At 38.8% G+C, this 22,449-nt stretch overlaps 1 protein-coding gene across 3 annotated transcripts; it reads right to left on the bottom strand.

The window, feature by feature from the left end:
- Positions 1 to 389: 389 nt before the first annotated feature.
- vars2 (valyl-tRNA synthetase 2, mitochondrial) lies at positions 390 to 22,203 on the bottom strand. 3 transcript variants are annotated; one of them, XM_015370841.1, is made up of 28 exons: positions 22,120 to 22,203; positions 20,434 to 20,792; positions 19,925 to 20,068; positions 19,640 to 19,841; positions 19,439 to 19,554; positions 19,272 to 19,347; positions 18,287 to 18,387; positions 18,063 to 18,190; positions 17,829 to 17,993; positions 17,553 to 17,754; positions 16,354 to 16,462; positions 16,087 to 16,266; positions 15,868 to 15,992; positions 15,640 to 15,743; positions 15,385 to 15,543; positions 13,932 to 14,022; positions 13,722 to 13,827; positions 13,496 to 13,566; positions 13,089 to 13,214; positions 12,890 to 12,994; positions 8,953 to 9,100; positions 8,685 to 8,812; positions 8,376 to 8,531; positions 6,706 to 6,930; positions 6,436 to 6,547; positions 5,906 to 6,081; positions 666 to 815; positions 502 to 570 (listed from the first exon to the last, which is right to left on the bottom strand). In XM_015370841.1, the coding sequence occupies exons 2-28, from the start codon at positions 20,788 to 20,790 to the stop codon at positions 502 to 504; spliced, it is 3,831 nt and encodes a 1,276-aa protein (XP_015226327.1). In that variant the 5' UTR covers positions 20,791 to 20,792; positions 22,120 to 22,203. The 3 variants fall into 3 exon arrangements, with proteins under 3 accessions (XP_015226326.1, XP_015226327.1, XP_015226328.1); XM_015370840.1 differs by lacking the exon at positions 22,120 to 22,203 and having other exon boundaries at positions 390 to 570; positions 20,434 to 20,790; XM_015370842.1 differs by lacking the exons at positions 19,439 to 19,554; positions 19,640 to 19,841; positions 19,925 to 20,068; positions 20,434 to 20,792; positions 22,120 to 22,203 and having other exon boundaries at positions 18,287 to 18,389; positions 19,273 to 19,349.
- Between the last annotated feature and the right edge of the window lie 246 nt (positions 22,204 to 22,449).

Genomic DNA, 22,449 nt, shown 5'->3' with positions numbered 1-22,449 from the left:
CGTCGACAAAACTCCCACCTATGACTCGTCATGTTTTCATCATCAAAGTTCCTTTCCTTTTTGGAAATTACTTCCTTGAATCTCTTTCCTGTTTACGTCATCCTGCTCCTCAGCCTCGCCTTCCATCTTAACTTCTTTCAGCCCATCCTTTTCCTCCCCTTCCTTTGTAGCATTGTTTGCCTTCCTCTTCTTTATACCATTTGGTTAATTGTTTTGTCTTTCTGCACTGCAGAAATATTTGCCTAAACTGACTACATGTATATATTTTTAGGTGGCCTTACAGGTCAGAAATCTAGAAAACTGAATTCTTCCTAAATGAACCATGTGTATGAATGCTTTAGCTGACAGGAGATGTAAAAATGGATTACACACAACAGCTTTTACTTAAATCCTGTTTATTTTTAAGAGCTTCATTTATTCCCTTCCATACTACATTTTTGTTTGAAAAACCACAATGACATGAAAAAAACAAAACAATCCCGGTTCACATAAAGTGGAAAGTTACATCATTTTCTTGAAGTTTTCTATGGCTTCTTTCACTTTCTCAAGCTCTGTTTGGCTCTGGCGTAGCTGTGGAAGAAAGGAGAGAAAACTACAAGTTATTTACCAAGTATTCACACATCAACCAGCTTCAGGGACCCTGCAAGTCAATTTCTTTCTGTCACCTTCTCAGCATCCTGCTCCTGAACCTTTGCTGGCACCTTCTCCTTGTAATCACTCTTTGCCATCTTCTCTCTCAGTTTCTCCATCTGCTTCTCCAAGTCGCCTTTCTTTGTCATCAGCTTAGTCACTTCCTTCTCTACATCGATGAGGCCCTACAGGGGGGGGAGCAGGACAACACTTTTAAATCATACAGTAATTTCAGCTCTGAAGGTGAGAATGAAAAACTCAGGCAGCGATCTGAGGATGTATGTCTTGATTAGCATACAGATGATATGTGTTTATGCTTTTAGGGCTGTGTTAGTGCTGTAATGTAATTTGTCAGAGCTGAAATGAAGCATTCAGCTGATTAACAACAGGAAAACATATGGAAAATGTCAGCCCATCTGTTGGATACTCAGCGTAATTTACTCAAATTTATAACAAGAGGATAAAATGAAATATAAATACAGTTGACTTATAGGTGAAGTTCAAGAAGTAATGAAACTTTTTCCTGGCTAAACATCATGATCACATCTTTAACGTGCTCGACATCCTTTCGCTACCTTAACAGCCTGGAGCCAGGATATCTGCCTGTTCAATCAGACACCAGAATGGACTTCCTGAGGAAGGACAGGTCTTTCAATGTTTGCACGTCTGCTGTGAGACTGCAATCTCTTGAGGTAGCACCATCAACAGACCGAGTGTTTGGTCTGTTCTAAGTCTTCTGGAGTGGTGATCCAACACAGAGGAGTGTTCATATTTTTTAATAAATATAACAGGCGACACTGAGGGTCCTTTTCATATTAGCAGTGTGTTCAGTCAGAGGCTTGGGAGCCACTGTGATACAGACTGCTACAGCTATTGCCATCTACATTTCAATTCCCAATTGATACCAAAGGGAAACTAGGTTTTGTATCCAGACTTCTTTCCATATGATCCTCCTTCTGCTTTAACACTGATCTTCATCCCTGACCACACATGTCTGATATTGTTTTCCTAGAGCTTGCTCTTCAGCTTCTTCCTGCTTTCTCTTATTTTGACCTTGAGTCGCTTCTGTATACTCCTCAATAGTTTATAGTCTCCTTTTCTGAAGACTCCTTTTTTCTTGTTTAGCCCTTTTGCCAAATCACTGGTGATTCAGGGTTTATTGTTGGGAAGCATCTCACTGTTGGGTGGGGATGGCGTTATCTACACAGAAGTTAATATATTTTGTCACACTATCATTGATGTCCTCTCCGTGTGGCTGACAGGACATTACAGTCTGTGGCCTCAAAACAACATTGCAGGACTGCTTCGTCTTCTGTGACCATCTTCTTTCAGTTCTCTTCAATGCAGGTCTATTTTGCCTTTTCTAAAGAGGGATTATACTTTAAGCAGAGGAAAAAAAAAAAGACAGATTCGATTTCCAAAGAAGTCTTAATTCAGAGAGATACAAGAGACCTTAAGATCTGCATAAAACAGGTCCAAAATGTTGTTTTCTATGGTACAGCAGCTGAAAATCTGTTGACATGTTGAAAGTGGAGCAGAGTGAGGTATGCTCAACTGTTATAGTGGCCGAGGAACTGATGACGTCACATGATATTAACTTTATGAAAAACAGCAGTAAGTGAAATCTAAATAATATGGACAAAAGCTAACTGCCAATAGTTCAAAGTTTGTGCTAGAGAGACCATAATTCGCAGTAGCATGTCCTGGGTGATAACCAGTGGCACTGCCAACCCACCTCCCTACAGTTTTCCAGCCTTCTTTAAGGCCCCGTCCACAAGAAGTCAAAACGAACACGAAACGCTGATATTTTCCAAAACATTTGTCGTAAAGACGGAGACGTAAAATAAATGTGATCGTCCACACGAATGCATGAAAACGCTGCAAAATGTATGCCAGGCCTGTAAGTGGCGCTGTGGTGCCAAAGCAAAAATAAGCGACGAAATGTTGGGCATGCGCACTAATATTTATACATGGTTGCCCTGCGGGTCCATTTTCGTGGTTAAGTCAAATTCAGGTGCTGAACTATGTCGTCGATATTGCTCTGTTCTTCCTGGAGATATTCCAGAAGAAGAAGATTCTGTTGTAAGCCCGACAGCAGGGTGAGTAGCATTAGCAGCAACCATTCAACACAGTACGGCGCCATTGTTGTTGTGATACTGTGTCGCGCATGCGTGTTTAGAGGCGACGCTATGACGCATGCGTGTAAAAAAAAATTTCGGTTAGAGCTTAAAGATGGAAACGCAAAAACGGCGTTTCAAAATCTTCCCACTCTGAAGGCTGAATAAAAAAAGATTGTTTACAGACCCCCGAAACGCCGACTTCGTACGGATGAGAGGCTGGTTTGGTGAAAAATTTGTGCGTTTAGGCCAGGGTTCGGCTTCGTGTGGACGGGGCCTAAATCTATGTCTGTTCATGATGTCAGAAAACCTGGCTGATAGGCACCGTCAGGGATGTGGCCCAACAGCCATGTTTCAGTAAAATGCATAATACTGCATTTCCCTTATTCTGTCTGGGTCCTTGCTAGGGCTTCAAGTTCTTTTAACTTGATTCCTAAAAATCACACATTGTCTATAATGATTGATGGGGGAGATTGCTTGTATTTTCTCCTCTTTCTCTTCGCTCCTGTTCTGCATCATCGGCACCTCCTTTTTAACTCAGCAGAGACTTACTAAAGTAGTTAAAATATTATATCTGCTTTTGAGATGCTAATAAGTTGCTCCTGGGTGTAAAAATAAGTCAACTTGATACGGTTGCTATGGTTTCCAATCATTACAAAGGTCCAAAAAAAATCCTTTCAGCAGCACATCATCCAACACCAAAAGTTTAAAAAAGAAATTTGGGAATAAAATAGTCAGCCTAGGTGTTGCATGCCATCCAAAATATGATTCATAATGTATTCTGCGACCTTTCTATCAGAACCAGGCATAAAATATTTGTGTGCAAATTCTCAGTCATCCGGGTCATGGCAACCTTAAAAGAGGATTAAATCCGAGGCAACCAGACTTCCACCCAGTTTCTCTGAAAATAGTTTTAACACCTATCTAGGAGTCTTCTATGTTTATCTGGAGCGATGTTTTTAGGCACTGTTTGGCAAAGGTTCTGGCCATTTGAATCATGATGAGCATGCATGTGTCATGTCTCTTCAGAATCAGTTCCGGGACAGAGGTGTAAATGCTTAAAAGCTGAAACTGCAATCCTCCCCCTCTTTAAAAGAAAAAAATACATCACTGAACAAAGATGGCATCCTTCACCCCTCTTTCAAACTTCAAAGACGTATCCTTTGTTGCAGAGGTCCAAGTGTATAACTGAATCTTGTAAAGACTCAACATATTTGTGTAAATGTTTGGTTGCTTCTTTCAGCAGTCCTCACTGCACTGGACCATAAAAGCAATGCAGAAAATCAGAAAGTTTGTTATCCAGTGGACGATGCAAATCAAAATGCAGATATTGGTCTGCATGTGTGGACTTCCGGGAAAACCTCAGCAGGCTGCTCTGTTATCAGAATTTTAAATTAATAGTCTGACAACATTACCTCAGTAGCAGAAGAGAAAGGAAAAGAACACAAACATGCTAGGATATCACTCGAAGCAAGTCACCCAAACTGGGCTTTTGTTAGTCATTTTAGGTGAACACCGACTCAACTTCCAGTTCATAGGTCGATATTGGTAGTCCTTCATGATTCAGGAACCATAAAGTGGCTCTCCCCTTTCAAATGGTTAATGACACCTGCTTTACAGCTTTGTTAGCGATTAGCTTTCCCTCCCTTACCACCAGATTCCACATCCTCCATCTCCATTCCACTCACATGCGTTGTGCGTAGTACATGTCTGTCATGTTAATCAATGAGAAATGTTCCACATCCACCGCTACTCCTCCGTCCGTCACCGTCAAAATACGGAGCCGAGCTATTTTTTGCCCCGCTCCGGTCCGGCTAGGTCAAGATCCGCGATTGCAATCCCATCAAACAGGAAAAAGAACGTCGAGAAGATCCTGTTTGTCAAATTAAAATATAGTAATGGCAGATCAGTAACTACAAATTAAAGCCTAATTCTTATATATTCCCTAAAACTAAGACCGCTCAATTAAATGATTTGATGCAAACTACTGATACTTCAGCATAACAGGAAGTAGATTTCTCATCTCCCTCGAAATATTTATTTTATACCGAGAGGCTTAAAAGTTGAATCAAATTCAGACACAACAGCTTCTGAGAGCAAATCTCACAATTTCAAAACAAACTTTTTAACGCAGGCATTGATTAAGAGATGCTGAGTTTGGACGTAGAGAAAAGCATAGTTCATACAAACCAATTTTGTATGATCCTTATGATCCCTGTAACAAAAATCCACAACAAAAAGAAAATCTTTGGGCAGAAACTGCACACATGCTGGATGCTGATGGGGAGTTTTTAAATATGTCATATTAAATTAAGAGTTTATTTCCGCATGTTTTACTCCTATGAATTTTATAATATCGCGCATGTTCTCCTCGAGCTCTGAGGAAGTCGGAGCGAAGCAAGATGGGAGGAACAGCGGAGCCTGTGGGCTTTGCTTTGTGCAGGCGGTCTGGAACGAAGCGGGAAGGTAACAGAAGGATGTGGGGATTTCGGGGTTAACTTCCTCCTCATGGCATGTGCTGAGGAAAACTAACTAGGTTCAGCGTTACCTTTGACCTTCCCAGTATATGTATAAAAAAAATCTGCTTGGAATGCAGATATTTAAAAGGTTTAGAAATTTTAGACATTTCCTTTCATAAATTTCCTTATTTTTAAAGATCAACAGCCTTAGATGAATGATGTGATCACCTGTCTTTTCCCTTTTAAACAGTGGCTTCCACCTTAAATGCAAAGTGTTTATTGTTTTTTTTGTGCAGTCTTCTCATAATTACTGCTCTCAGATGTTCTTTCAGTAAAGTCTATATACTTTAGTTAACAACTAAATAATCAAACTAGCTGTCAATCATTTATTAATCAGGATTAATCAGATTTTTTTTGTTTTAGTTTCACATAATCCATCTTTGTATTTTCTATTGACTTGGTCACTTTTGTCCACAGCAACAGAAATTCTTCTTCTTTTAGGCCACATAAAACCTGGTATTCCAAAAGGGGCGCCGACTTTTTACATCCAATAGATAATCCGTCAAAGTCATTCACCAACGTTGGGTTTCAATTTAAATGCAATTACTCAGCTCACACTGCCGGTATTAGTTTAAAGCATCTTTAAAGACGCTTACAGCCATTTCCGGCTCAGAGGAGGAGGAGTGGGATTACTCTCACCTTGAGCATAAGGTTGACAGTACATCTGTCAGAGGCGATAGCCACAGCGCAGCCTTCTGGGACCGGCTGGTTGGCTGTCAGAGGGATGACGGCCTGAGAATAAGACAAGGTCTGAATCTGCAGGTTGTATTTCTGCACCAGAGACACGGTTGCAGCATCTATGCACTGGAGGTAGCCTAGAAGAGGAAAATACAAAAGGTACATTTTAGACATCAAATCATGTTACCTTAATGCAGCATTATTCAAAAGCTTTGCATGTGATGTAATTTTATTCAGCTACATTTGTGTTTTAAGAAAAAAGAAATATATAAACTGGAAACAATAATGATGTTAAGTGCCTCAACTTTATTTAAGTGCCGTGCTTGAACTATGCAATTACTTCCCACCACTTCTATTCATGTCAGCAGAGGTTGAGAGAGCCACCCAGTGCGTTTCAAGAAAAAAACATCACAGCAGATCGAGGATAAAATGTTAAAGCCTTGAAATTCTACTGAAATAAAAAGCTGTTTTAAGAGTGTCTACAATCTTACAGTCGGCTCTGGTCTTTGTCAGGTTGTAGTCGGCCCTGAGAGATCGGATCGTCTTGACCACAGTCATGCTGAACTCCATATCACGGTCGACCTCCTCGCTGTTCCAGGAAAACTAGAGAAAGGACCATGTTTCACTCAAAAAGCAAAAAGAGAATCAAATAAAATCCCCCAAACAAAGTGAAGGATCTCAAAGTTTTTAGCCAATCTGGACCCCGTTAACGAAATAACACTGTTGTTAATTCAGTCGCTTTTGGTAACCCTTCATCTTACCTCCGCTGTGTCCGGGTAGGACGTCACACAGATGCTGGGCGGATCAGTTTGAGGTTTTCGTCTAGGTAATCTCTGGTAGAGTTCTTCAGTGACGAACGGCATTATGGGGGAAAGAAGTCGCAAACCCACGTCTAAACAGGTGTAAAGTGTCTGCCTGCACACTTCGGCTTGCCTCTGGGCGGCGCTGTCTTCATCCGCTTTAATAAACACTGGTTTCACACTTTCCTGAAGGACAATTAGTTTGTTATGGTCAATAATACACAGCATAAAAAAAACAAAAAACATTTGTTATAAGAATCTGTGATGACATTTAACAATAATTCAGAAAAAAATTCAACAACTAGTTACTTTAAAGGGGGAAATTCTCATGGAGGGACAATTATTTAGAAAAAAAAATCATTCAATGGCTTTAAAAAGGACAATTGACAAACATGAATAATTTACTTTGAAGGAACAGTCAATAAGTATGTCTATATTTTACCTGACTTTATTGAACTCTGACATCAATAAAATGACATTTGTTGATGTGTTTAAAGACTAAAAAGGGTGGGACTTTTCAGCCTTATTCTTAGCTTTATTAGTGTTTCTCAGTGAATTTGTGCCTTTTAGTTCTAATGCAAACATTTCTAGACAGCTTAGATCATTTTGCACTTTATCACAAAACAGTCAGTGAAAACATTATTGTGAGGTCCAACCAACATCTCAGACTTCATTATAAATTAGACCTAAAATTAAATTTTATTTCAGCAGCTTAGGCTCAGGGTGAATCCTAATAAAACTGTTTTCAACCTAAAGGTTCAGTAGAGGAAAAAAAAAATAATCCCAAGTTAATAAAAACTGGGCTTTCATCCAAAGCTGGTACAAAAACTAACAGCCCTTCTAATCCCTTCAGTTCAAAATGAATTTACAATTTCAGCTTTTTGTCACTCCTTTTTAAAGCTGACCAGTCCCCCCTTCTTTTTTTCCTGCAGCATAAATGCTTCACAACAGAAAGTCATTTCTTCGAGCCCCTTTTCGAAATTGGAAATTGAAGTTAACGTGTAATTTAGTCAGATATGTGTTGATGCCCATTTGTCAGGAAATGGTTTTAAGAAAATAGCTTTTCATGTTAATTTGTTCATTTCTACATCCAAAGATAATGAAAAAGTAAAAAAATAAATAAACTGGAGAACAAAGCCGAACAAGGAGAGATATTCATGTTTGCAGCTCAGAGCTGCAGCAAGGCAAGACATCCTGGAGTCACCAAATCACCATAGTAACCATTAAATGCCATAAGTGCCAATCAACTGAGTGATGGCAAGAAAAAAATAATTAAATAAATACTTCAGTGATGCTTTGAGTTTATATCTACCTCAGTTGTCTCTTGAGCCTTATTAGAAGAAAAGAAATATGGAAAACTTTCAGTAAAAACTGGAGGCCTCTGGCAGAACATTTGAGAAGGGTCGCCTTTTGGTCATTAAATTAACCCATGAACATCAGACCAATGCAACACAGAGATGGTTCAACACACAGAAGAAAACAATTATTCCATTCCCTAAGAGGACAGAGAGCTACAGACAATATCATGTATTAAATTGAAAGCAACTTTTTAAAATGTGGATTGTTTTTTCTTTGCATTTAACCCTCTTTATACATCTTCAACTTTTTTTTTATATACAGACGGAACCTACCAGGTAGACATCACAAAGCTCATAGAGCCAAAAGTTATAGATGGACGTGGTGATGCCAGGAAAGTCGTAGGCCTTGAAGCCAGCTTCACAGAGAGCCACAGCAGCACTCAGTCTGGACAGGATCCACCGGTCCGACACGCTCTCCTCTCCTGACAGCTGAGAACATGGAAACCATGTAAAACAAAAAGAGCACTATGAAAAAGAAGAAATCTACCAAGGAGAGCAAACGAAAAATGGTCCAGGAGATAAACTATTCTTTATATTCATCACCTGCCACCTCTCTTCATGCTCTCTGTCTCATAATCTCACCTGGGCCATCTCTGATGGAACAAAGTTTTCTCCAAGCGTTTTCATAGCAAACTTCACAGCATTCCAAAGCTTGTTGCAGAAATGACGGTAGCCCAGGATGCGGTTTACATCCAGGTTTATGTCCCTTCCTGGGAGAAGAAAAAGGAAAAAAAGGATAATGAGTTAATAATGTAAAACATTTTGCAGCAGAGTTTATCTTTCCTTATTTGGTTTTTAAACCAAAGTTATGGAGTGATTAAAATAGGATTAACTAGGAGGAGGGTTTAACCTTGGCTGGTGTAGGCACACAAAGCAAACCGGAGAGCATCAGTCCCACACTCTGGGATGCCGTTTGGATAGTCCGACTTCTGACCTTGCTTTGCCTTCTCCACCTCTACAGGATCCAGGTTACTGTCCATCAGCTGGGCGTGAAGACCCTACAGGAGGCGCAGACATGGAGTTTGCTCAATATTCATTTTCTATACATCTTAGGTGTCTCTATACTGTCTAGAAATTAGATAAATAATTATCCTAGTCTGGATAAGTGTGAAAAAATATTTTCTTTTCAAAGGATGAAAAGTGGTCTGGACATAGATTTATATCCAACTGGCCCCTTTAATATTTGATCTACCATTAGGGTTGTCAAAAGTATCGATACTCAAAAAAGTATCGATACTGAAACGTTGTATCCGGATACAATACTCGTTTTTAAAAGTATCGATACAGTGCTACCACCAGTGGCACCTAAGCAGTCATTCATCTAAAGTGCAGAATAGAGGACACTGCACTTTCAGAACACTGTTTGATTGAATAATTCTGTGCATTTTTCAGTTTCAGACTTTTTTTTTTTTAAGAGGTGCAGCTGCTGAGAATTATTTTTGTTTCTTAACCAGTTTGGCTAGTGTCATTGTTATGTGTGCAAAGCATAGCCAAGGAAGGAACACTTAATTTTAATTTTATAAGTTTTTTATCAAGCTTGCTTAATATTGTGCACAGCATACAACCTTTATTGTATTTATTTATTGTATTTTATTTATTAATGAAAATATTTCTGTGGAATTTTGGAGTCTGTTTTTATCCTTGTGGTATCGAAAATGGTATCGAGTATCAAATATTTTCCTTAGTATCGGTATCGAGTTGAAAAGTTTAGTATCGTGACAACCCTATCTACCATATCAATGATGTTAACGATGCAGCCATGAGTGTTTTCTTTTTTGACTTGCTAGGATCATGCAGATAAATATACTTTAAAATAAAATCATCCATCAGCCTCTAAACTATTTTAAATGCACACACTTAGTATTTTTAAATGTCAACTGAGCAGAATAATGTGTAGTCCCTAAATAAAAGAAATAATAAAAACAAAATCCTCTTTAAAAAAAAAGTTCAAGTCCCTTGAATTCTTGTCCCTTTCTGCTGTTGCTAAAACTAATTAAAATGTTTTTTTAATGGAACTTCATCGGTTGGCCCAACACAGAAAATTAGTAGTTTTTACAATCTTATGTGTCTAATGAAGTCATGAAAAAAAATAAAAAGGAGAATGTGTTTAAAAGAGAAGAAGATGGATGGATGTTTAAAAGAGAAAGAGACAGCGCAACAGCTAAAAAGGAGAGGAAGATGGCAAAGGAGAAGATTGTTGTCTTGAGTTAAGGCTGATTTATACTTTGAAACTAGGTCGTCTGCGTAGGTGTCGCAGTGAACAAAAACACCTCCCCGCCCACTCCGCAGACACTCTGCTGCGCTTCTCCCAAATTGTAGGTAACCGCAGACAGTGTCGCAGACAGGAGGCCGGCAGGAGGCCGGCTTTTTTTGTTTTTATGACCGCAATTGCAGAAAACAACTCGTGAAGTTTGACCACCTAGAAGATTGAGGTGCACGAGAATGCTGGGATGTTTTTTCAACCTGGATCACCACTATTTTTTGCCGTCATGTCCCTCCGTTGTTGGAGAAACTCGCCCCCACTTCCTCACCGCCTAGCCTGTATCTAGACCCACAGGGTATAGCACAGACCACCTTTCAATATTGAGGATAAATCAAAAATGTCTGAGTCAAGCTCACTGCGACACACTGCTGCGGGAAATATAACCAGGCCTTTAATGTGTAAGTTTATATCAAGTTCTCTATGGCAGGTTGTTTTACCATTTATCAAAAGCACTCTCCTCTCTGTTATTCCATTCGAAGATCATTACAATAAATAAAAATTACGCTCTTAGACTGAACAGTAATAATATATTTTCTAAATTATATTTTTACAAACTGAATTTCAGAAGGTTAAAAAAACTACATTGAACTAGTAGGAATTAAGTTTTATATATCTAAAAATGTTTATATATTTTAAGTGGCCGTTTTAACATTTATCAGCTTGACTGAAAATGTATTTATGATATCTGGAATTACTGCATAGTCAAAATTAAAAAAAAAGCTGACCATTATCAAAAGGAGTATGGAGATCTGAAATGAATTTCTAAACAAACAGAATATTTATTCTAGATGTGGAGAATGTCTTTTTGTTTGAAGTGGTCAGTTTGACACAGAAAAATATTTTTTTAGATATCAGAAATACATACTCAGTAAAATGAATAGCCTCTTGGTACCACGGTAACATTACAGGGTTATTTATTGAATGGTAGTAGATCAATGTATCTATTTATTTTTTTTATATGTCTTTTAATTCCCTGGGAATTAATTTATTTATTTATGTGTAATCTAAAAATAATTTCAGTAGTTCATGTATTGTAAGAAAAAAAATCCACATGCCACTCATAATAAACAAACTAAAAAGAAGTAAATCTCATATTCTGTCAGCTGAGTTGTAGAATCTCTCCCTATTAATATTTAATTCTCTGTGAATTAATGCCGATCATTCTTTAATAAGACCTTAACAGATGTTTGTTTTTACAATCTGTGTGAATTTTTTTTTATTGTATGCACAAAACTATGAAAAAAAAATCAGACTGGAAATAAAAACATGATTGGCTCTAATGAGAGCTGAGACAGAGGAAACTCTTGAGTTTACTGAACAAAACCTGCTCCCGACCAGGTTAGCTCTGGGGAGAATGTTACTATGGCAACAGAAACAGAGGCTGAGTAAAATCTTTTTGTGAAACAAAAAACTAAGAGTTTCCCTGATTTCAGGTTTATAAAACTTAAAGAGTTTTCAGTTAACCACTGTGAAACGGACCCCAGATCCCACAATCTTTATACTCCTTCACAAAATTAAGAGAAACCAAGCCAAACATCCCCATGTTGGCAAAGGGATTTTAAAAAGAATTGATATCTTTCCATTTGTGCAGTTTTTGTTGGTCATCAACATAAAATCCCAAAGAAATATGTTGAAGCCATTGGTTATAATAATGCGTTACATGGAGGAAAGCCATTTAAAATCAAGAGCATCTTAAAGTAAGCTGTTCCAGATGACTAGCAGGAATTAATCCTTAAACATGTTGCTCAGTAAAAAGCCAACGCTAGCATATTCTGTGTAAAGTTGATACAAAATGCAGTTTGAACCATAATATAATTTTGTGAAATCCAAGATACTCTTCAAGGAGAATATTTAATGTCAATAATATTTTAAAAATAAACGAAAAAGTGGAAACCTTTAGATTCCCACCACTTCTCTGATGAGGTAGATAAAGCTTTTATAAGAAAAACTATCAGCTATGGTTCAGTTTACTGCAGGTCATGCAGTGCCCCCTAGAGGACAGTCCTGCATCAACTGACTCAATAACTGCTGGAGAGATTGATGGGTTCAATAAAAGCTTGTTGGGAGCAGAAGGAGGTGGTTAATAAAGCTTTTTATAAGAATATGGGCTTGGAGGGGCCAAGGAGCTTGTAGTGAACATGTAAAAATAAAAAACCCAACCGGGAGACAAAGACGAGGAGTTTTTCTGAGTGTTAGTTTCTATCTGAAGGCATTTCTACACATTTTTCATGGAAAAAATGTCAGACTTTTCCAAACTCCAAGGTTTAAATCCTTTTCAGTCAATTTCTAAAGTATTAAAACCAAACCTAACTGAATTTATTGGTTGACTCAGGTCAGATTTTAAATGTAAATCTGCTGAAAACACAGACTGAGGGGAGAGAAGAATGAATGAATGGGTGGATCAACTAGACTTATGGATGGACAGGTGAACAGATAGAAAGAGGGTGGGATAGATGGGAAAAAGACAGATGAATGGATGAGAAGGCAAGCAGGCAGTTTGCTGAGCTGAGCGTTGAAGTGTTACCTCTAGAGAGATCCCTGTAATGACGTCCAGCGGGTCAATGACGTTCCCCAGCGACTTGCTCATCTTCCTTCCATGAGCGTCCCGCACCACAGCGTGCAGATAGACCTGGTGACAAATGGCGTCATCACTAGGGTCCATGCCGTTATTCCATGGTTGTGATGAACAGCTGCTACAAGTCAGCAGTCGCTGCCTGACTCACCTCTTTGAAAGGCAATTTGCCCGTCAGTTTGAGACCCATCATCACCATGCGGGCCACCCAGAAGAACAGGATGTCGTGACCTGTCTCCAGCAAGGTGCCGGGGTAGAACACATTCAGGTCCTGGGTCTAAAAACAAAAGCATTCATAAAGGAAAACCACATCAACTCCATTGGAAAACAACAGTTTCAAAGTCACATTTTATAAGGTTTACTCTGACAGGTTCATGAAGTGGATATCAACCAGTTTATTGGCTTCATAAAAGTTACAGGTGAACTCAGTACCCAGGTGAAGGCTTTCCAGTTTATAAGCTTTGCTTTACAGCTTTTTTATTTTTATCTTCAGCACCAAAGACTGAAGCTCTTGTGACATTTGCATCTGCAGAAAGTCAACTGACCTAAGCGTCTTACCTCATTAGGCCATCCGAAAATAGAGAAGGGGAAAATGCCAGACGAGAACCAAGTGTCCAGAACGTCCTCATCTAAAACACAATAAAAAAAAAAAGTAAAAAGGTTACCTCATCTGTTCAAATCATGAATGTAACTGATGTAATTAAGTAAATCTGTGCGCTGCATACCCTGTTGTAATCAGACCTAATTACTGTAGTACTGAATATGCTAAGCAGGTAAATCTCACCCTGTCTGAGAGAAATTTTATCCACAGACACGTTGAAGCGTTTTGCTGCTTTATCTTTGGCCTCCTCTTCTGATCTGCCACTCACCCAGTAATGACCATCCATGTCCTAGAGATAAAGGAAAGAAGGTATGAGCTATACTGATGAAAATGGCTTTTAATCTACCCTCTAAAGTCCTCCAGAGCAGAAAGACGTGATGGATGTCAGCTTACCTCACCAGGTTTTACAGCAGGATCGTTTACAGTAACGAAATAGGCAGGAATACGGTGACCCCACCACAGCTGCCGGGAAATACACCAGTCCCTAAACAAAAAAACAATGGGTGAAGAATATGTGAGGATTAAAATTACTCATAAATTATTTATTTTCTTGAAATAAAATGTTAATTTGTGGGGTATTTTTTCAAACAGAAGGAACATAGCGGGAAAAAAACAAATCTTGCAAATGTTTGATCACTTTTACAAATGGCTTGAATTAACTTCCCTAGACTCCTTCCCTTATTTATAAAGTTCTTAATATTTAAGGTCTACAGGGCTCCATATTTTCCTGACAGGCTATAGGTTTCAGGTTTGTCTAGTTTCCAAAAAGAAAACACAAGGCAAATGTGAAGCGGACACTTGAACTTTTAAGAATATGCTTTAAAACTTCCCTACAAAGTTTAAAATTAAGAATGGCTTGTATCTTAAAGCTAAATTTGTAACGCTTTTATGGGCTTAGGCTGATAGAAGACACACTAAAGATCTTTCTTTTTCTAATTACTTTGTCGTAATAATCAGCCTCAATTTTCCTTCACGTATTGCTGCCATTAGCTGTGTTCTCATGCTATAGATGATAATCCTTCAATATGTGGTTCTTTGTTTAACCATGTCTCTCTTCAGCTCAAAGCCAATAGAGGAACAATTAAAGTAATTTACTTAGTTTCTCTCACAGATTAAACCACTAATCAATGTTGACATTAACTCCATTCATAAAAATGTTCCCCAGGACCAGGGATTTCTGTTTTTTGTTTGTCTAAGTTTGTCTCCTACAATGGCTAGTCAGGATCGACTGAAGGATTCTTTCAGTAAATAATTCTTTAAAAATCCTGTCCACTGTCCCCACATGCATGCTGAGGAGCAGTGATTGTTAAAGTTAACCCAAAATATTTAAATCGGAACATAGATGTTTGAATTTAAATCTGCCTACATCATCTGAGATTAATCTAAACAGATATTAATAAGTTTATTTAGATGTTTAGATGATTTTTCAAGTTGGTTAAATGACATTTAATTGGTGTAAAAACTTTAAATTTCAAGGATTTGCCCAAATTTTGGCACAAAACTTTCCAATTCTGATAGAAAGCTGAAGTTACGGAAGAACTTTTTTGCTAAGCTTACTTCCTAACCACTAAGGCAGTCACACCTACATCTGACTGAGCTGAACACAGGAGATGTCCTGCCAATACGACAGATTTAGGATATTTTTTAGGAAAAAATGTGGTAAATATTGTACAGTTGAGATGAGCTAATTCACCTCTGCCTAAAAGGAAAGAATGATGGCATAAAATGCTGACAATGTTCTGAACCGACCTTGTCCTTATGAAATAATTACAGAGTTTTGCATTCTGTGGATCATTGAACATTTCTATCTTTTGGCTACAACGATGAAGCAGTCTTAGAGATCTACCTAATGTTGTCCATCCAGTTGAACCAAGTCTTCAGGTGGTGATCGGGGATGATCTTGAGTCTGCCTTCTCTCACAGCGTCTGCAGCCTCTTTGCCCATATCTCTGCAATTCACGTACCACTGAGGCTTAAGCAGCGGCTCTACAATGTCCTTTGAACGGCTGACGGAGAGGAAAAATGGCACAGCTTAGAAATAATCCTAAATGGGAGAAATAGATCTCTGAACCAACACCCTACACTGAAAATGTTGGCTCTACCTGCAGACTGGAACAACCATGGGGTTGTCTTTGATCTCTTTAAACTGGCCTCTGTCCTTGAGCGCCTGAAGGACGGCTGTTCTGGCCTCAAAACGCTTCATGCCCTTTGGGACAGACAGATGCGGCGAGAAGAAAAGTCTGAGATAAAATTGCTTCCCTGAGGAAAACTGAGTGTCACAGAGAAAATGCCCTCAGTGCAGGAGGAAGGGAGATAATGAGACACTATACCAGGAAGGGAGGAGGCACATTAATGAGAAGCCCATTTTCATCCAAGATGTTGATGAAGGCCAGACTGTGCCTCTCTCCGACCTCGTAGTCATTATGGTCATGAGCTGGGGTGATTTTGACAGCACCTGAACACAGAGGTGAAGGGGGCAGGAATGAGAAAAAAGGCCCAGCTAAACAACTTGGTGATTACCTCTTTTGTTTTCTTGTGACAAAACTTGCCTGTTCCAAAATTCATGTCCACAAAGTCGTCAAAGACAATTGGCATCTTGCGCTCACAGAAGGGATGCAGCACCATTTTCCCCTTCAGATGCTGGTATCTGGGGTCCGCCGGGTGGACAGCCACAGCCGTGTCTCCCAACATCGTCTCAATACGGGTCGTGGCCACGATCACCTCCTCATCTGGAGAAACACCAGGTTTAAGGAATTTAGCTGAAGTGCTTTGTAGCACATTTTCTGAAACAATATGTTCTGCTCCTGTTTACATACCTGATCCATCCACCTTGTAAGCAAAGGACACCAAGACTCCGAACTCTACTTTTTCCTTGTAGCCAGGCACAGGGAGCAGAGTTCTGCCGCTGAGCTCCTTCTTATCCACCTGGAAGACAAATATTATAGGTTTAATGAGAGGGGAACATTGTGACCAGAACCGACTGAAAGGATGGTGTGATATTAAGCTTTCATTGTCTGTATCTGAACATTTACAGCTCTGGTCCCAAATCATATATACTGATCAGAAGATGGATGTCAGAATAACTTTATCGGTAATTTTTCCATAAATTTAAAGGTAGAACTAGGTGCACAAGTTTAAACTTATTGTGATTCTCAGGTTAAAATTAGATTTAAACAGTTTGTTCTTTGCAGTCTGGATATTTGACCTCTTGTCTCGTCAGACATGGAGGTAATTTCAATAGGCTGGTTTCCTGGATCAAACAGGCTCCTTAAAAATACTCAATACATTTTCTGTGTTTTAGGATGTTTCTTTATTTCAAAGCAGATTTGAAATGGATCAATTTCGTGGAACACCCAACTAAATCCAACTACTGATGTCTAATAGAGATGGTTGGGATGTTAAGGAAAACCTCATGAAGGACCCAGGGTCAAAGCTGTCATAAATCATGAGATGCTGGACAGCAGTGCCACCCTCTGCAGTGAATAAATGGGTCTTCAACCTGTGGCTTCAGAGCCACATTAATCTCTTAGGATCTTCCAAACATCTGTTGCATAGTAATATGGCCAAACTTTTAGTTTCATTTCAGTCAGACTCATTCATGTTTGATAAATGCATTCCTCCTTATTTAGGGTTTTTTTCTTTGTCTCCTTGTAACATAGTTTGAGCCAGGATCTATATAGATCTTTTGCTTTTATTCAGAGAAAACTTGCACATTTTGGATGATGAGTACTAATTTCTGGAACACTTAAAGTATAAACTAAATAACAGACTCTCACAAACCCAGAGCATCCACATCTGGACTTTGCAATTATCCAAAGGCGTGGTAATAAAGTGATTGCAAATCTTTTGAATGTTAGGAAAGTAATACAAATGATTATTGTCATTTTGTAAATAGACATTATTTTCCTCCCTGATGTTTAGGATCATTAAATTTCAATCAGCACAAACAAGCAGTGCATCAGGAGCACAAACCGTTTATAAAGGTAAGAGAAATGAGGAGCATGAAGAAACTTGCCTCTATGTCAGATATGGCGGAGTTCAGGGTGCAGGACCAGTTGACGAGCCGCTTGCTTCTGTAAATCACCCCCTCATCGTGCATACGGATGAAGGCTTCCTGCACCGCGTAGGACAGCTTCTGATCCATGGTAAAGCACGCTCTATCCCAGTCCAGAGAGGACCCCAGCTTCTTCAGCTGGTGGTAAATACGGTCTCCCTTCCTACAAAGGAGTACAACCATCTTCTTTTTCCTGTTCAAGTTGATTTCTGATCAATTTTTGGCCTTCAGACTCACTCGTTCTTCCATTTCCAAACTTCCTGGATGAAGTTGTCCCTGCCCAGATCATGGCGGCTCAGACCCCTCTCCCTCTTCAGCTTCTTCTCCACCACCACTTGTGTTGCGATGCCAGCATGGTCGCAGCCCGGGTTCCACAGGGTGGTTTCCCCCCGCATCCTGTGCCTGTAAACATAAGAACTCCATCAGCTAACATGAACTTTAGATTACCAAAATATACTTAGTGTTAATCACCATCTGGTCAGACAATCCTGAATGGCATTGGTGAGAGCGTGACCCAGATGGAGAGATCCTGTCACGTTTGGAGGAGGGATGCACATCATGAAGATCCCACGAGGGTTTGGCTCACTGATACTTTTCCTCTAAAAAAATAAATAAAAATGCAGTCAAACGTTGCCGTCATTCGTTAAAAGCTCTGATCTGGAGGTAGTATACAAAAAGGAGAGCGATACACTTACACCATACTCCGGTTTGAAAAAGCCCTGCTTCTCCCACCATGGATACCAAGCAGCCTCCACATACTGAGGGCTGTAGGAGTCTGGAAGAGCACTGATGACGTCTACAACCAGAGGAGATAGAGAAACCTGGTGTTAGGGTTGCTGCATATGTTGCACCCACTTAACACAGCAGCCTGTATGATTGTTTCATGGGCAAACACTGACTTAGGTTTTTGCATTTTAAACATACAAAGTGTTTTCTGCTCCTACATCATAAAGTTTGACTGAAATAAGCTGCCAAATGGATTCAGAAGAAAAGTTCCTTCAAATAATCTCCATAATAAGGAGGAAAAACATGTTTGGAGGAGTCAAACTAGGCCTTTCTAACCTAGGAACACTGCAACAACTGTCAAGCATGGTGGTGGCAGCATCATGTGAGGATGCTCGTGCAAAATTTGGATGGATTTTTATTTTATTTTACTCTGACAGTTAAATATAAATATTTAATATCAATGCCAGAATTCTGGAAGAAGATTGACAATGGCTACAGGAAGCATGCAGCTGCTCTGCATCTTGCTTAGAAACATTTATAGGAAGGAGTCAGCATATATTATATTTAAACTGCATATTGCCTCATAAATAAAACAAAAAGCATCAAAACTACTCTGAAAACCAAAATCTGTTTAGATGCTTCAAAAGAAGCTGAAACTGGATATGACATCCTGGCTATAATACTTCTTAAACACATAAGGACAGGAGGAGGAACAATATTTTGTGTTCTCAAAATTAACTCAGCATGCTTATCAACAGCTATTTCAAAAAATATAATAATTTTACAAAATGTAGGATGGTGCATTGGGTTAATCCCAGATTAAGATCAAACATTTATTTCCAGTGTTTCTATTTGCAAACAGAAAACTCTTTTATGCGATGCCTTTCAGCTCGTCTCTGTCTTAATGAAAAGTGAAGGAATGAAGGATTCCCAGATCTGTTATTTTCAAACTACCTTTTTTTTCTCCAGGGTTTGTAGGAATGTTATATGTAATCACTCCAAGTTCTTTCTTCTCAGGTTTTGCCTTTTTCTGGAAGACAAAAAGACAATCTACTTATCAAATCATGTGTTTGATAATCATCCGTGCTAAAGCATTTTAAACATATTTTCACATTCTGTACCTCTGCTGGAGGCTGCGTCTTTTTCTTTGCCTCCATTTCCTTCTTCTGTTGAAACTTTTCCAGTTTTTCCCTCTTCTTTGCTTCCTTTTTCAGCTGCGCCTCCGTCTTTGGTGGACCTGCAGGTGAAATGAATAAAATCTCTGAACAAATCTCATAATATTCTTCTGATATTCAGGAAGGATCTTAAAATACTTGGTTTACCATTAATTGTGGAGCTGTTGGAGTCCACAGCTGCACCAGCGTTGGTAGCTTTTCCAGCAGCACTTGGTGAAGGTGTTACTGGTCCCACCTTCTCACAGAGAGCGATCTCTCCCAGCACCTTCAGGAACTGTGGCTGGTTAATGCAGGTTGTGAACCACCTCGTCACGTTGGTCACTGCCTTCCTGTCTGAAGGCTCTAACGCCTGAAAAAAAAAAATAGCACTTAAAAACCTGAGTGTCACTGTAGAGAAACCTCTATAATCAAAGGGCTGTGCAGCATACATACATATTTGAAAGGTAGAAGAACAGATGTAGCTACAGCCATATCAGCCAGAGTTAGGCTCTCCCCCACCAGGTAGGTTCTTGGCGCCAAGGCCTGATCGAGAACCTTTAGAACCCGCATAAGTTCTGCCCGGGAACTCTGCTGGAGCTGGAAATAGAACAAACTAATCTTATGATGCATCTTGTAAACATTTTTATATCCTTAAACAGGAAGACATTTCTTCTCATTAACTTTTATTTTGGATTGTATGTGACAGATCAACGAAAAAGGATGTACAATGAGTCAAGCGTTTTAAGCTTGTAGTTCAGCACAATTCACTTTGATGCCCCTAAACTAAAAACTAACTTTACCAACACAGGGCTAACATGATAAAGGGATAACTCAGATAAGTAGAGGGTTCATGAGAGAAGCAGGAAACTAACTTCAAAATGTTTGTGATTCTAACAACAAAATGTAAAACTTTACAAGGGAATAAATATTGCATATAAATTCACAACTAGTCTTGCAGTTACCTTTTTATCCACACCCATCACTCCCATCAACGGGAAGACAACAGCACAGGAAACTGGGGTGAGCTCATTGTCTGCAAAGCTGAGCCACTGCCACACTTGGCTCTGCTGCTTTGAGTCCAGCCCAGCCCTCTTCCCCTGAAAAGCCAGGTACCATGCAACGGCACTGGCCCCGCTCAGGACAGAGTCCCCATCCCCAGCAGCAGCTAGAACCAGAGCTGGTCTGGAGCGGGCATTAAGGGAAGCTGGTGGATCCTCTGTGATGACTCGAGGACGAGATGATGGACAGAACTCCGCAGCAATAAGACTCAGGAGACTTCTGAAGTCGTCGGGGTGAGGGGACACATAGAGAGTGGCCATCTCTGGAGGAGACACAGAGGTTTACAAGGAGTTTGACAAAACAAGTATACAGCTGACCAGCAACAGCACAGTAGAGCCAGTCTAGGTTAGTACAGATTATAAATGTGATATTACCTTTATTATCAATGAAGTATTTTAGAATAGAATTATATATATTTGTCAAAGCTGTCAAAGGTATGGCTACTCAAGCACTGTATTCAGATACAACACCAATTTGTGTTATTTGCATATATTTGCTATTGTTAATTTTAGATTTCTGGATCATATCAAAATGAAATAAATAAAACAAAAAGCAAAAAAATATTGTCAACTTGTGATATACTTGGGTTATTTATTTGTAGATTTTAATTGACTAACAGAATCTGTGATTCTGGTGAGAATGTTTGCCACCTGTTTATGTTGGACAAATCCAAGGTCAGCTTAGATCTCTTGTTTGGGGTTAATTCAGCGGGTTATAGCTGACAAAGACATGTTTTTCCATTGCTAATTACTTTTGCATGTTATTCCCCATTTCAAATGCAGACAGTTTCCTTTTTATTTTACCAGATTTCCTTTTACAAAGGTGTGTCATATTTGATTAACGTGTCCTTGCATGCTACCTGCTAGATGTTATCGGAAACAAACATGAATATGAAAGTTTAAAAAAATGTGAGGCATTCACAAAGACTTTAGTGGTGCTTTGTTTCTTTTATTTATAAAATGATTTAGGCAAAGATAAACAAAAAAATTGTATTAACACAAATTATCTAAAGGAAACATATTCCAGGACATTACAACTTTTTATATTTTCTGTTGTATTACTTTAATGGCATCTTGCTTTAATTCTGCCCTTCATATAAGCTACTGGAAAAAGAAAGTAAAACATAGAAAATGCCAGTGATATCAATGTAATGCGGTAGCTGTTCTTTCTGCACAGTTTGTGCACACATCTAGTTAGACCTAGTACTATAATATGAATTAAATGCAGGACTGCTTGATGAGTAATAAAGATGTTAGTTTAATTTTGACTTATTAGGTTAAGCCTTTAGTAAATATAAAATGTCCTTATTTCGAACAAAAACACCGCCCCAGTTAATGGCAACAAAACATAGTAAAATAGAGATGATATGCTTGTAAAATAACTATGTTTCAAAGCTGACATTTATCACCACCTGTCAACTTAGAACTTCCACTAGGAAGCTATGGCTAATTAGCCTTAGCTTACATGTCAAAGTAAAGCTTTACTTTTTTTAACCTTTCTTGTGTTTTACTGCCACTAATTTAATTCAAACTCGCTGTCAATAAACTGATGGAGTTCTTTGACAAAGCACAGAGAAAAGTAGGACATACCTTTGAATGGAGCAGAGAGACGTCAGCTTAGTTAGCATACACTCAGCCGCATGAGTTCTCTCTGTCTACTGCGCATGCGTGGTCTGATGCAACGTAACAACAGCTTCCGGTAAAAAAAAAAACAAAAACAAATATACGTTTTAAAATACATTGAAAACTAAAATAAAAAATATTTAATTAAAGATTTGGCTTTTAGAAATATATATGTATATATGGTATATATATATATATATATATATGGTGATAAGAAAAAATATAAATAAAACATTTTTTATTTTAAGCTTTATTGAAAACTGCAATGACACAGAGTCTAGGAGGGAATTCATATAA

The sequence above is a fragment of the Cyprinodon variegatus genome, unplaced genomic scaffold (genome assembly GCF_000732505.1).
Source record: "Cyprinodon variegatus isolate N-32 unplaced genomic scaffold, C_variegatus-1.0 Scaffold48, whole genome shotgun sequence".
Taxonomy (NCBI): Eukaryota; Metazoa; Chordata; class Actinopteri; order Cyprinodontiformes; family Cyprinodontidae; genus Cyprinodon; species Cyprinodon variegatus.
The sequence above is the reverse complement of the archived record's forward strand: the minus strand, read 5'-3'. Positions and strand labels throughout refer to the sequence as shown.

Bases quoted from the DNA above. Each gene is read 5' to 3' on its own strand.
- vars2 (XM_015370841.1), bottom strand. From the start codon at position 20,790: ATGGCCACTCTCTATGTGTCCCCTCACCCCGACGACTTCAGAAGTCTC. The intron at 15,744-15,867 runs GTATAGTGTCTC...TCTGTCCCAAAG, and splicing joins ATGTGCCTCCTCCCTTCCTG to GGCATGAAGCGTTTTGAGGC. The intron at 13,215-13,495 runs GTAAGACGCTTA...TTTTGTTTTTAG, and splicing joins TTTTCGGATGGCCTAATGAG to ACCCAGGACCTGAATGTGTT.